The following is a 15018-nucleotide window of genomic DNA, read 5'->3' on the forward strand; positions in this document are numbered from 1 at the left end:
AGAGCAATAATTTGGAGTAGGGAGAAGAGTTGGAGAGGCATAGTTAACTACCACACCTACTTTAGGCATTTTGTTTATTTATGTTTCTAACACACCCTTACAATGGACCGAAAGTAAGAAATCATCTCTAGGTACCATAATTTTTAGATCGAGTTAGGATGGCTATCCCAATTTAAATTTAAGGATACAACAGTAAAGAAAGCAGATGTGCGAGAACAAGAAGCATGATTGAATAACGCGGGAGAGCGAAAGCACAATCGGGGCAGGATAGAAATATTATTAACTACCCTCTCCCTAATCTAGGAGCCTTCCCTATATTATCTTCAAAAAATACAACACTATTATTTCCTCTGTAAAAACACGTATTAACTCAATAAAAATGGTCAAATAAATCAAAAGGTATTTAATATGTCTTTCAGGTTACATAAAATCAAACAAGTTCGTATGCTATATATCAAAAGTAAGTTAATTTAGTGGTTTCAAACTCGGTTAAAAAAATGTTAATTTAAGTAATTGCTTATAAAACTTAAAAACCAATATACATTACCCGACGCAAAATATATCATCAATCTGAAAGAAATACAACTAAAACATTCCAGTAATAACTAAATAATTTACTGAAAACATATTATTTCTAAAGCCTAAAGCCAATATTATTAACATTAAAAACATTCATTTAAATCATCATTCTATTTATAGTATTCATTATAATTATAATGTTGTACGAGGTGATCAATATCGCAAGTGGGAAACCAAAATAAATGACTAAATACACATATAATTTTAGTCTTCATTTCCATACTCATAAATATATGATTTCCTTTACACATAAAATCAAAATCATGTTTTAAAAAGGATCTAACTACAATAAGGACAAATGTAAGTGGCCAACAAGCTGCGTAACCACTCCCTTTTGAATGATAAAACGATCTAATAAAAACAAAGTTATGGTTCCTCGGCGTCAACGAGCAACTGTGTGCAATCCGCTAAACTCTTTTCATGGGCGCAACTCTTTTCAAGAAACCAGTATATATTAATATATATACCATCCTAAGTTTCTAATTAGCTTTGCAACTTTTTTTCTCAAATTTTTTATATCGACTTTACTCATGCTCAACCCAACCGAATGCCCAGATAAACAAAAGAGAGTTTTTCGGGTTTGCAACGTACAATACAACCTTGCAAAATCTCTAACTTCCATAAAATCTACCCTTACTTCATAGTTACTTGATTTGTGTAAATTTATATACCGAGGCAAATAAAAACAGTTGAAAACACTTATATTATTTTTCAAACACTACCCTATTATAAAAACACCATCGACCTAAATGAGTCGACATATACAAACTTTGTCATGATCAACCGAGCCACCATTGCGTAAATCTCTAAAAATAATCTCTCCAATAGCAATATCTATACCCTCCATAACAATAACAAGCACTCATTTTTTATAAATATTTTTCAAATCACCCATTTAAATAACATTTTTTTTCTAACAATACCTATTTGAAAAAAAAAAACTAATATTTTTTATAACATTAAAAACATTAATTTCATTTACAAAATTACAAGTCTATTTATAGTATTCATTATAATTTCAAGTGGGAAAGCAAAATAATCTCTCCAACGGCAATATCTACACCCTCTATAACAATAAAATACACCCATTTTTAATAAATATTTTTCCAAATCACCAATTTAAATATCTTTTTTTCTAACAATAACTATTTGGAAAAAAACTAATATTTTTCATAACATTAAAAACATTCATTTTATTTACAAGCCTATTTATAGCATCCTTTATAATTTCTAGTGGGAAAGCAAAATAATAGTCAAACCGTGGTAAATACATACGTAATTTTATTCCAAATTTCCTTATTATAAATAAATCTTTATATTTGAACATTAGGATATTTATATATTTATATACTATTCTTATTCTTAGCTCTTTGTCTCACTTCTCATGTTCTGTTTGCCGACCAAACATATTAAACTCTCTCTCTCTTCTTCTTTCTCTCTCTAGAAAATTCATTTATATTTATTATTTTACCACTTTCTTATTTTTCTAATTGCATGATTCTTTCCTTCATATCATAGACTAAATATTTGCAGGTTTAATATTGTTTTTTCCTACTTTAGATCTCACCTCTCTCATATGTTCAAATTCATGTTTTCCGGTACAACGTCTTAGATCATTGCCAGGTCAACGCTTTGTCTTTAGTAAGATTGGTTTTACTATTCAAAAAGAAGGTTACAAGGTTACTGTAATTTGTGGCTTGTTAACCTGCCACTTTATTGCAGTCGTTTTTATATTATATGAAACACTTGATTTGATATCATAGTAAAGATGATGCACATGAGAACTAGGTCAACGGAGCCGGTCAACGGGCGGTCCGGTGGTGATAATGAATGGGAGGTCCGACCCGGTGGACTGCTAGTACAAAGACGAGATCCGAATGAGGAACAAAACCGGGTCCCGCCACCAACTATTCGAGTTCGGGTCAAATACGGGTCGGTTTATCATGAAGTCAATATTGGTTCACAAGCTACATTTGGTAATTGAATAATTATTTGTTTGTTGAATTATTATTATTATTATTATTATTATTATTATTATTATTATTATTTGGTTGTGTGTTATATAGGGGAATTGAAGAAGATGTTATCGGGTCCAACTGGATTACATCATGAAGATCAAAAACTCATGTATAAAGATAAAGAGAGGGGTTCGAAAACGTTTTTGGATGTCGTCGGAGTGAAGGACAAGTCGAAAATGGTGTTGGTTGAAGACCCGATTAGCGTAGAAAAGAGATACATCGAGATGCGAACGAAGTCCAAGATGGAGAAGGCTGCTAAATCGATATCGGAGATTAGCTTGGAAGTCGATAGACTTGCTGGCCAGGTATATTTGTGAAAACACTTGTAAAACTTGGTTACTATTTAGTATTTGTTTTTTTTGTTTTTTTTTTCGCTAGAATGTAATTGTTTTAATTTAAAATTTTAATAGTGGTGGTTTTGAATGCGGGACAGGTGTCAGCGCTTGAGTCGGTTATTTCAAAAGGCGGGAAAGTGGCGGAGAAGAAATTGTTAAGTTTGATCGAGTTATTGATGAACGAACTGCTTAAACTGGATGGAGTTACGGCGGAAGGTGATGTAAAATTGCAGAGGAAAATGCAGGTACATTTGCTACTTTTTCAATAGTTAGCGGAGTTCATTATTAATTATTGTTATTTTAGAGAAACGCTAGGTACTAACTGCTTAATTGTGTCTTATTTATTTGATTTATCACTTTTAATTTTATACGTTATATATCTAGTTTGTATATAAGGATTGTTATTGACATTTTATTGTAACATTGTAACAACGATTATGTTATCGTAACGACTTTGTTAACGTTGTTTAATTTGTAGGTGAAAAGGGTTCAGAAATATGTGGAAACTCTCGACGTGTTAAAGATTAAAAACTCGACTGAAGAGACCAATGAGAATGTTAACGAGAGGCAAGTCAAGGAGCCGCCGGCTACACGAAATCAAGAACCAAGATATTCAAACAGCCATGTCTACGTCGCCTCACCAAATCATCACTACCCCCAGCACCACCACCAGACGCCATCATTCCCTAATTCGAGACGGTCAATTGGGAGTCATGCACCTATTCCTACCGCGCCTAAACAACAACCGTCAAGGAACTCGATATCAGGGGATGTCGTGGTAACGACACAATGGGAGACTTTCGATTCGATGCCGACGCCTTTACCGGCACCACCATCAAGCAACACCAATTCAACACATCCCAAATTCCCCTGGGATTTACTTTAAAAATTTTATAATATCAAATAATCAAATACTTGAAACACATGAATAAATAATATTTGATGTAGTGTGTAAAAATATTGCTTTTGGATTGGTATCTATGATATATTCTTTGCTGTATCTAGAGTTTTTGTGTTGATTATACAAATAAACGACATCGTTTACAAATTAAAAAATATATATTAAATGTCATTTTCATTTTATGTTGGTATCACTTTATAAAAAAATATTTTGTTACAAACTTTAGAAGCTGGCAATGGGTCATAACACCAAATACCGTGTTGGCCCACATTCATTATGATGTTTACATCTATTTATTTGCATACTACCATCTGGTTTCAAAAAATTAATTAGGGTTGTGTTAAGTCGGGTCGGTTTGGTTATAGAAAACTGCTTAACTATAACCCTAACCGAATCGGTTAACCATTGGTCATGGGTTGAATAAATGTCCAATGTAATTTTTTTTATGATTTATCTTTCTTTGTTCTAGTTGAAATTGTTTCGGTTATTGTGCTTCAAACTCACATAAAGTTTCAAAACCTAAATATGTCGTTTGAAGCTTGGTTACGATATTCCAGACTATGTTATAGATTACAACATATTTTAAACATTCAAAGCTGAAGATATAGAGAGATTAAATTTGGAAAAGCATAAGCATTACGAGGTTTGATTCGGTTTCGTTTAAAGTCGGTTTACATAGACACATTGACCATAGCCATAACCAATGTTGTAAAAGTAGGTTTCCAAGGCCGAGTACTCGCTACAAGGTATGGCGCCGAGGGGAGCTTCTCCAACTCCGCCTAGTTACTAAGAATTAATTAAATGTGGTAAACCTCAGCAAAAATCACATCTAATCGGTTAACTTGGGCCGATTTTAACTTTAAGAATAAAATATAATTCATATTTCTATAATATTAAAAAAACCATCACTTTTTTTAGTTAATGATTAACAAATTTTAGAATAATTTAGTATTTAAAAATGTATTTCTCTTATTTATATTGATATTCACTTATATTTATATTTATATTCACTTATTTTGTTATAAATATTAGTATACTTATGATATTTGACATTTATATAATATTCAAAAATTAATTTTCTTTATATTTACCAATTCCGAGTACTCTCCGAGTACTCCCCGAGTACTCCGGTACACCCAACTCCTAAGTCTTCCGTATAGGGTCCGCCTAGCGACTTTTGCAACCATGGTCATAACCAAATGGTTGGTGAATCATTTTTTTTGGTTACACCTTTTAAAAAAATAATGAAACTACCAAAAGCTATGAAATAAACTAAGTACCATTACATAACAAGTAAAGGATATTTTATCCAGCGGTCCAACCAACGCTACTTTTATTGTCTCTAACTGCTATCCACGAAAAAGAGTAATTATGCAAATAGTCGTAAACGAGTTCTTTACTTCTATCACAAGAAAAAACCGTCTTATTTCAAGCCCACCAAATGATCCATCACGCAAAAAGTGAAATGTTCTGTATTACTTTCCTTTTTTTATCACTTAACCATAACCGTCTGTTTTATTCGATTACGGTTACTTTCAGTTAACGTTTTGATTTTCGATTATGGATTGGTTTTTGCCTCCTAATTATTGATTATTGATTACTGGATGATATACTCAGGGTAATTTAATTACTAGCATATTTGATGATGATGATAAATCTTTTGCAGGATGTGGTGGTCCAATTAGTCAGAATCACATTGATGCCTTGCTACTTTCATAAGTTATTAATTATTTTTTATTTACTTTTTTTCTTTTTTTTTGCAAAATGAAGTTAACTCATAACTGGTGTTTAAAATCCGGTACGTACCGGCAGGTTGAACCGATTATACCGGATTTTTGTAAGGCAACTGGTATTTAGAGCCTGATGTTTTTGGGCGGTTTACTTGAACATCATACTGCCGGTTTTTTTTTGTTTTTTTTTAATACTGGTTTAAACCAGCAAACCGGTTTTTAATCCAAAAGTTTTTGATATTTTTTGCCGCCCGTATTTTTTAAAAATGACTTTTAACATAGCGGATAAAATTGAAACGAGTAAACACGGTAAACGACTATTCGTTAATCAACCAATTTCGTATCATGCAAATCCAATGTTGGTTTATTTACATCTTTTGTAATTGACTAATTTTACATACAAAATACAAACTTTCTGTCTAACTCAACCATTGTTCATTGTATTATATGCTTCAAGTTTGATGCTTATTAATGTAGTTTTGGATTAATTTTTGAGTTGAAATTCTATTTATATGAAATTAAAAGGTAAAATATTCAACCCACCCGGTTGAGCCTCCCGACGCATTTCGATTTAACAGGTTATACCGTTTTTAAACTAAATCCGGTACAAGTAAAATACCGATTTTTAAAACATTGCTCGTAACTGACCTTTTGATGAAGTTATTACTAGTGCCTTTGCATCTTGCACATGCAAGTAAACCTGGTAAGGAATTTGGTAAATATAACGTACGTGTTCACAGTCTTCACCAAAGGATCTTCAAGATCATGTGGGCCTAATAGATTTTGGACAACATTTTGAATAAGATATGAAGAATTGAAACTCAAAAAAATTTATTTAGCAAATACAAGTTCATGTTTAGATAATCAATAAGTAGTTGTTTGAAGTTTAGAATTTATGTTGTTAGGTTTTTTTTATCTGTACTGAACCGGATATCTGTAAAATTGTGTAGAGATGCTTACTTAAAATAATTTCGATTGTACTTTTAAAAATTTAATCGAATAATTGTAAAAGAAAACAAAAAACGAATATGCAAATTCTGTAATGAAAACAACGCATCTAAAATCAAAGTTGAGCTATAGTTGGGGAGTAATTACAACGATTACGATAAATTAACATAATTCTTCTAGAAAGGGTATGTCACTTAACGATGAGAACTACTACGCGCCAATTATTCAGTTACATAACTAATGACTTCATCGGTAGAAGGCACCATTAGTAACTCAATGACCCACTTATACCGCTGACCATCGATTATCATTTTTTGTAGTCGTCATTGATCAATTAAAAGAAATATCACTTGCTAAAGATAAACTACGTTGTTGTCGTTTACGTTTGCCATTAATAAACAAAGTTGCTTTTGCTAATTGATATCAACTATGACCCTAATAATCGATTTCACGCAATTTCCCGTCAATTGGTGAAACGGCCACCAGGGTTGCCCCTGCCCTCGGGGCCCCTTTGAAACTTTGGCTTTGTTGACGCATGAAATAAAAACACTTCTAAGCTAATGTGTACTCTCTAAAACTTGTAAGTAAATAATACTTTTATTAAATCGAAAGAATGATAATAAAATCATCAAAAGTTGTTTATCTTAAAAGGCTAGATACGAAGTATTTCGACCTTCTATTTGGTATTTTTGCCATATTGGACATGATATATGTGAAAGAAATGTTACCGGAAAACATAAACTTACCTCGTATTCTAGAATACGCATTCTCATAAACATACAAACATGAACCAAAGTGACAATGAGAGGTTGTGACTTATGTCCTGCTTTCCTGGATTAATTTGTCCTTAATATGAATGCAGCATGTACCATCGAATTATATGAAGGCATGGTCCAAAACAAGACATGACATTTTAAGGTCACATGTCTTTCTTTTTATAACTTTAAAACTTAAATGGGCCTAGTTCTAACATGTGTGTGGAAAATTTCATAAAGATCAAACAAATTAACATTGTTTCTTTGTAACATTTTTTTTTCGAGTGTATCTACGACGGGATTTCAACCATACCCAGTTATTTAACGCTTCAAGTCTGACTTGAAAACCCCCTTAAGTGGAAACCCCGATAACCGGGCAAATTAAAAAGTTAGCTCATTAAGTCACTGTTAAGAAGGAACATTAGGCCCAATAATCAGCGGAATAATATAAGCCCTTGTTAAGAAGAAAGGCCATTTTAGAAAATTTTACTATTTGAGTATTTGGGCTGGATGCATTTAGGAATTAGGATAAGAGTAAAATGGTAAAATGATATATGAATAAAGAGTGCTAGTTTGTTACTATCAACACAATATGTATTATATAATCATTGTATAATAACAAGATAAGTATTAGGACTTAAAAAAAATGTTGAGCAAGATACATAAGTTTTGATTACATCGAAACAGAAACAGAAGGCAGGCGGGCAACAAGCTGCGCCGCTACCCCCTTTTTGAATTGCAAAACCCAATCTTTTAAAAACTACATTTGCTGATCTTGGAGTTATAACATTACTATGCATGACCCGCTGAACAAAAATAAACAAACACAAATAAACATAAAACATTAAATAAATGATTCATTCGAAGTTTCATAAAGTAAAATAAACAAACAAAACACGAGTTTATATTTGTTCGTTTAATCAAATAAACACAAACTTTTGTTTATATAAAAGATATGATGTAAAGAAAGCCAGAAAGGTATAATAACTAAGGAATAAATTACTTGAAAAAAATTGTTTGGTGAAGAACAAAAAAATGTGTTGTATAAGTTAAAAGCTCCAATAAACAAATGGGTTGTTTCTACTTTCTAGTACATGTTTTTGTAACCAATTTTTTGTTAATAGTCCAACCCAATTATGAAATTATTATGGGCTTTGTTGTAGGCATTATAAAACCCCGAACGTTATAACTGGACTTTTGGTCCATCCATTTAGTTATAATCGAAATGGGATATTTTCATATTTTGTTATTATGTTATTTTGACAACGTAGTTAGATGTGGGCATCTGGGGTGTAGGCAGTTTTTGGAGAAAGGGTTCAGCCGAACCCATACAAATTCTTCTTTTAATGTTATATATCATGTATTTTGACATCACATCCGTTGAAATTTCGACATGAAACCCGTAGAAAACCCAAACTTAAGTAATAGACTTTCTACGCCATTGGTGGGCATTTGGTAATCTTAGAGACAATCTTATTTTGATTCTAGTGTGCTTCACCGGAAAAAGTAAGTTAAACCTTAAACATAACGAGTCAAACAAGTCAATAATCATTATTTTCGTCTCTTGTATATTCGAGTTTTCTAGAACTCTCAAATCTCATTCTTTTCTAAATGATTATGGTTTTAAGGAAGTTATTAATATAGTAATTTTAATATAGTAATGTTCATTTAAGAAAGTTAAAAATAACAAAACTATTTAGCCATTATGTATTTATACATTAACAAATGGACTTGATTAATAAAATGGGTCTTCGCTATATAAAAGAGGACCAAATGAGTCAGTTTCAATCCAAAAAGATATAAAATTCAAGTCAAGGTCACATAAAGTTGAATTGAGTGAGTCCATAAAAACAACTAAAAGCTTAATAATTTAATTAAGAAAAAAAAAATATCAGTGTACAAATATGACCCTCAACTAATTTCAAAACTAAGGGTGAGTTGCTTTTAGGAGATAAGGCTTTAGCTCTCGTGACCAACTTACACTTTAATTTAACGAATGAAAGCTCAATTCAAGTTCCAACTTGGTATTAATTTAGTTTAGCGAGGCGTGCTTTGACCGTTCGACACTGAAGAGGTAGGTCCCAGCAGAACCCAGTTGGACCCGCAAGACTCACCTTAAACAGGGACGTCTGCGCAGAAACCAACTGGATCCGCAGGACCAACCATGCTCAGAGACGTGACGTCCTTACGCGCAGTACGCAAGCTGGTCCCGCAGGAAATGCCTCCCAATGGTGAAGGACTTCGCCTGTCCCCGCAGCCTCGGATACAAGCCATTAGGGAAGGCCACCCGCGCAGCAAGGCTACACGCACAAGGCACTTAGCTCTCAAATCATTCAGTGTCACCTGAAGGAATGAGCGAAGCCGGGAACAATCCCGCACAAGGGCGGGAGGGGGAATACTCCCGCCCAAATAAGCCAGTCCGTACGATACGGGAAGATCTTCTGTACTGTACCTGACGAGGTATGGGAAAAAGATCTGACTAAAGATACGACAGCTTATGGACAACAGTATGGCGAGCAGCATGCTCCTACACTGTATGTCACTATTAGCCGCTGCCTACTCACCAACTCCTGTCATACCACGTGCGTAGCCGGCAGTTGGTGGAAAAGGAATAGTATATAGCAGGCCTGGTCACTATCAGCCGCTACCTACCCACCAACTACCAGCAGGGCACGTGCGTAGGCTACTGTTGGTGGAACAGGAACACTGTTGCAGCCGGCCATACCTCCTTGGAAACCTACCTTCGGCTATAAATACCACAAATGGTATGACCATCTCATCTCATCTATTATCATCATATCTTATCATATAATCATCATAATATACCTGATATCTGCTCTAGTAATCTCTTAATATACTTTTATATTTAAAGAGCAATCTAGTCTGATTCTCACGCCGGAGGGTGGTCACAAGGAGGAACCCCCCCCTTCTCAGTGACGAGCTCACGGTGTCTGTTTTGCAGGTTATCAGAAGAACCATCTTCCAAGGGTCTAACCCCTCGTGGGAAACAGCTATCCAACCCCCAGGTTACCTGTAATCTGCCCGGGGTCCGATTAGTGTTTCTTCATTGGCGCCATCCGTGGGACAAGCTAGAACTTCATTTTTCTCCAGTTTTTTCAAACTTCTACAAAGATAGTTAGAGAAATTCCGGTAACCACAACCCCAGCTACTGGGGGGAATACCGGTAACACAGTTTTTACAAACACTACCCCGGTTACCCAAGCCGGGGCAAGTGAAGTAAATTTTACGAACACTACCCCAGTTACTCATGCTGGGGCAAGTGCAGTAAATGAACGCCTACTGGGATCCACTGATACCCAGGTTGAGAAACGAAGACTCCCCCGCCAAACTCTCGATGAAGTCAAGGCATGGGCGGAGGCACGACAAAAGGAATTCCAGGCTGAGTTGAACGAACGCTTGCGTTCCATACAACAGGCCGACGAATTCGAATACTGGGAGGATGACTCGGAGGAATCCGACTCCGACGCGAACCCTCGCCATAGGGCAAAAGGGAAGCGTAAGGAAATGGAATCCCAACCGAAAAGGCATTGTGGACAAGCCTTCAAACCAAAAAGCACAGGTGGAAGTCCACGAGACTTCTCCAAAACGTTCAGACCAAACGTTGCAAATGCAGGAACGTCCAAGTTTGCAAGGGACATTGCGGAAGCAATCGCCCCAAAGAGTGCCAAACAAATGCCTAACATAGGCACATATGACGGTTTATCTGATCCAGACGATCATTTGAACAGGTTCATAGCGGGGGCAACCGTCAGCAATTGGACGGAACCCACGTGGTGCTACATGTTCCAAATGACGCTTGTTGGGGCTGCTAGAGCTTGGTTTGATCGTCTACCGGTCAACCACATCTACGACTGGGCAGACTTCCAGCAGAAGTTTAGCCAACACTTCAGCCAGCAACGGAAGTATACCGAGGAGCAATGGACAATCCTCAAATGCATACGAGAAGAAGATGAATCTCTGCCAAACTTCATCACTCGCTTCAACTCAAAGAAGCTAAGTTTGGGCAATATCAGCGAAGATCTTGTTCGCGCTGCCTTCATCCAGGGCGCGCATGACCCAGAGCTCATCCGCACCCTAACGGGTAAAGATGGCATGCCATCCACATGGGATGCCATCATGACAGCAGCAAAACGCTACGCGGAAACGGAGAAGCAACTGGGTAGAGATCTCCCACAGAGCACAAACCTCTACACTCAGAAGACGAGAGAAGACAATGTCCTCACCGCCCGACTAAATAAAAAACGGAAGCTAGGCATTTGGCAGTCAAGGGTAAACTTTGACACCTCATCCGGCTTGCAACATCGATTGGGCGGAAGGGATAATGTACAGCCGCACCGGAACTCCAGATGGACGCCACTCACCAAAAGCGTCACTGAGATATTCGCCACTGAAGAGCTCCCGTGGCCAAAGCCTCCAATAATCCGACATCGTCACGATTCTGATCGAAGCAAATACTGTGACTTTCACAAGACAAAAGGCCACAACACTGAAGAATGCATAGACGTAAAAGACATGGTCGAAGCATTTGTCAGAGATGGGACGCTCGCGCACCTCGTGGCGCAATAAAGGCTGAGCAGGCGGGTGCGTGTAACCCCAGATGGAAAAACGAATAAAAATCCCAGCTTCAATGTCGAGACTACATGCTGCGTAAAGAACGAGATCCCGAACCAGGTGCGTATCGGCTCGATGGCACTCCAATCCCAACAAAATGGAAGGGAGCTCATTTACACAGTTTGCATGTAAATCAATTCCAATTTGTAAAGAAAAGGCCAAGAGCCACTTCTAATGGAAATGATTCTCTTTAGAACATCGAAGCTGATGATTTTACTTTTCTGAACACTAATATGACGGCATTCACATTACGTGAAGTCGTTGCGTGGGAAGGCGGTCCTACCCGCACAAACCCAATAACAGGAAAAAACCTTCACGCAGGTCAGTTGAAGAGGAAAAGTTCAACACCCAAAAACGAAAGTGCCGGTCTATCCGCACGAATCATAATGAGGAAACTGAACAACCTATCAACAACCGCGCGTCGAACGGTTAGACTATGCAACACTGGTGACGGCATTCACATTACGTGAAGTCGTTGCGTGGGAAGGCGGTGCTACCCGCACAAACCCAATAACGTGACAAACCTTCACGCAGGTCAGTTGAAGGAGTTCAATTATCCCATTAAATGAAAGTGCCGGTCTATCCGCATGAATCATGAAAGGAAACTGAACTACCTATTGACAACCGCGCGTCGAACGGTTCAAAACAAAATTCTTTAAAGGATGAGGAAAACCTACACGCAGGTCAGATATGGGTAAAGTTTTGCCATCCTACTAAGTGCAAGTGACGGTTCTACCCGCACAATCACGAAAGAGGAAGCAAAACTTCACACCTATTATCAACCACGTTCAAAGGTTCACTTATCCTCAAAAGATGAGGAAAACCTACACGCAGGTCAGATAAGGGTAAAGTTTTGCCATCCTACTAAGTGCAAGTGACGGTTCTACCCGCACAATCACGAAAGAGGAAGCAAAACTTCACACCTATTATCAACCACGTACAAAGGTTCACTTATCCTCAAAGGAGGAAAACCTACACGCAGGTCAGATGAAGGTTAAAGTTTAGCCATCCTACTAAGTGCAAGTGACGGTTCTACCCGCACAATAATGAAAGAGGAAGCAAAACTTTAACCCATTATCAACCACGTTCAACAGGTTAACTTATTCTACACTTGGAAAATTGCTAATTTAAACTAAGTATGCAAGTCATAAGTTTATAAAGCAAGGAACCCAAGGAAGGAAATAACAATCTTATACGCAAAAAGATTAATATTTCACAAATAAATTATTACAAGAATGGCCGGGTAACTACCCGCCTACGAAAAAAAAAAATAAATACATCTGTACAAAACTATCCTAGCAGCGGGAAGGGATCTTCAGGATCAAGCTTCAGGGCCGCTTCCACTTGGACCCGCTCCATCAGAAGAACGGGGCGGTTCGAGGAAGGCTTTTAGGATAGCTAACCCATCATCAGCAGCAGCTACTTGGTTCACCTTCTCCACCACTGGATGCGGGAAGGCAGCGTATTGATTTACTGCTTGGTCATATATGGCTTCAGTATCAACATTGTACAAAGGGAAGTTGGAAGGCGGGAAGCCTTTCTCAACAAACCCTAGACCAAGCAGGAAGCCGGCCCGTTCCCCATCCTCGTGAGAAGCGTTGAGGGCTGCGCTCATAGCATCGTCGTAGGATGTCTCTGAAAAGACCCGATGCACAACCTACAAAAGAAAATATACAAGTGTTAAAATACCTTTTCTACATACAAAGGAAAGCGTTGAAGACGTAAAGCTAAACATACCTGAGGCAACGCTTCTCGAAGAAGCCATTCCTTGGCAACCAGAGCTTCTTGGAGAGCGGTTTGAGCTTGGGTGCGGGCGCGTTCGGCTTCGCTTTTGTTAAGGTTGGCAAGTAGCACTTCCTTTGCAGCAGCCTCTTCAACGCCCTTAAGCTTCCGCTCGGTGTGATCAAGCACGCCCCTCTGGTCCAGGATCTCCTGGAGTTTCTTGGCATCTTCCATTGCCAAGGCATCATGAGCACGTTGGAGAGCCTCTAATTTGGCCTTGAGCTCCTCGTTCTCCACGCGTAAAGGCTCAGCAACGGCTTCAGCCTTGGTGGCCCTCTCGGTTGCGTTCCTCGCAGTCTCCTTAGCCAGCCGAAGCTGTTCGTTAACAGCTTGGGCAGCCTTGGAGCGGGCCTCGAGTCGCGCTTGAACCTCAACCTCGAGGGCCTTGAAGGCCTTCTCCTTCTCCGCAGCAGCTGCGGCCAACTTTTGGTTCTCCTCCCGAAGAGCCCGCGCTTGAGATACTTCCTTCGCGCGAGCTGCTTTTAACTTGTCGTTTTCACGACAAAGCAGCTCGACGCGCGGCTGCATCCGGGCCTGGAGAACCCGAAGCTCATTGGTTAGCCTACCCTCCTGGTAGCTAGCCATGGCTTCCCCCAACGCACCATGGGGAGCAGCGTGGCGAGCCCATTCCACGCACTCCACAGGGGTACGAAGGGTTGTTCCTCGGCGTATGTTCCATCTTTAGTTTAAGTTCCAACTTTAATTTAACGAATGAAAGCTCAATTCAAGTTCCAACTTGGTATTAATTTAGTTTAGCGAGGCGTGCTTTGACCGTTCGACACAAAGGTAAAGTATATGAAATGTTACAAGATGTAACTGATAACTGTGTATCTACGAATATTAAAAGATTTGTAATATTTTAGTTGTCATGTAAGTTGTTTTATACACAAGTGATACAATGTGATTTGAAGACATGGAAAACCTTATATTGATGTTGAAAAGGTATCGTATGGGCTAAGTTGAGAATGCTTATAAGTTGGATGACAATAATTGCAAATGCCAAAGAAGATATGAAACAATTGGAAGTTTGGAACAACCTTTGGTTGAATTGAGTAGACCACGATTTGGAAATTATCCACAATTTTAAAATCATTTGTATTGGATGGAGCTTTTATAGGGACATTTTATGCCATGTGGAGCCATACCGGCATTTGTCTTTTTTTTTTTTTGTTGAAAATGGATGTAGTGAATGGAGACCTTCTACTAATCAACTATTTACTATAATTTAAATTAAACATAAGCAAGATAAATTTGTGATTAGTTGAAGTTGTTGGGGGTATAAGGTGCTGTTTGTTTTTGCAGACATAAACTGTCTGCAAGCTGATTTCATCTGTTTTC

The 15018-nt window shown here is 37.6% G+C and overlaps 1 protein-coding gene across 1 annotated transcript; it reads left to right on the forward strand.

Annotated features, from left to right (window-relative positions):
* The first annotated feature begins 2296 nt into the window (after positions 1-2296).
* On the forward strand, positions 2297-3843 carry LOC143602413 (BAG family molecular chaperone regulator 3-like). Its single transcript, XM_077079527.1, has 4 exons — positions 2297-2555; positions 2646-2902; positions 3031-3177; positions 3411-3843. The coding sequence occupies exons 1-4, from the start codon at positions 2348-2350 to the stop codon at positions 3816-3818; spliced, it is 1020 nt and encodes a 339-aa protein (XP_076935642.1). The 5' UTR covers positions 2297-2347; the 3' UTR covers positions 3819-3843.
* The last annotated feature ends 11175 nt before the right edge of the window (positions 3844-15018 follow it).

This window comes from Bidens hawaiensis, unplaced genomic scaffold (assembly GCF_021521415.1).
Source record: "Bidens hawaiensis isolate Kalapana, Puna unplaced genomic scaffold, B.hawaiensis_p1.1 tig00058890_1, whole genome shotgun sequence".
Classification (NCBI taxonomy): Eukaryota; Viridiplantae; Streptophyta; class Magnoliopsida; order Asterales; family Asteraceae; genus Bidens; species Bidens hawaiensis.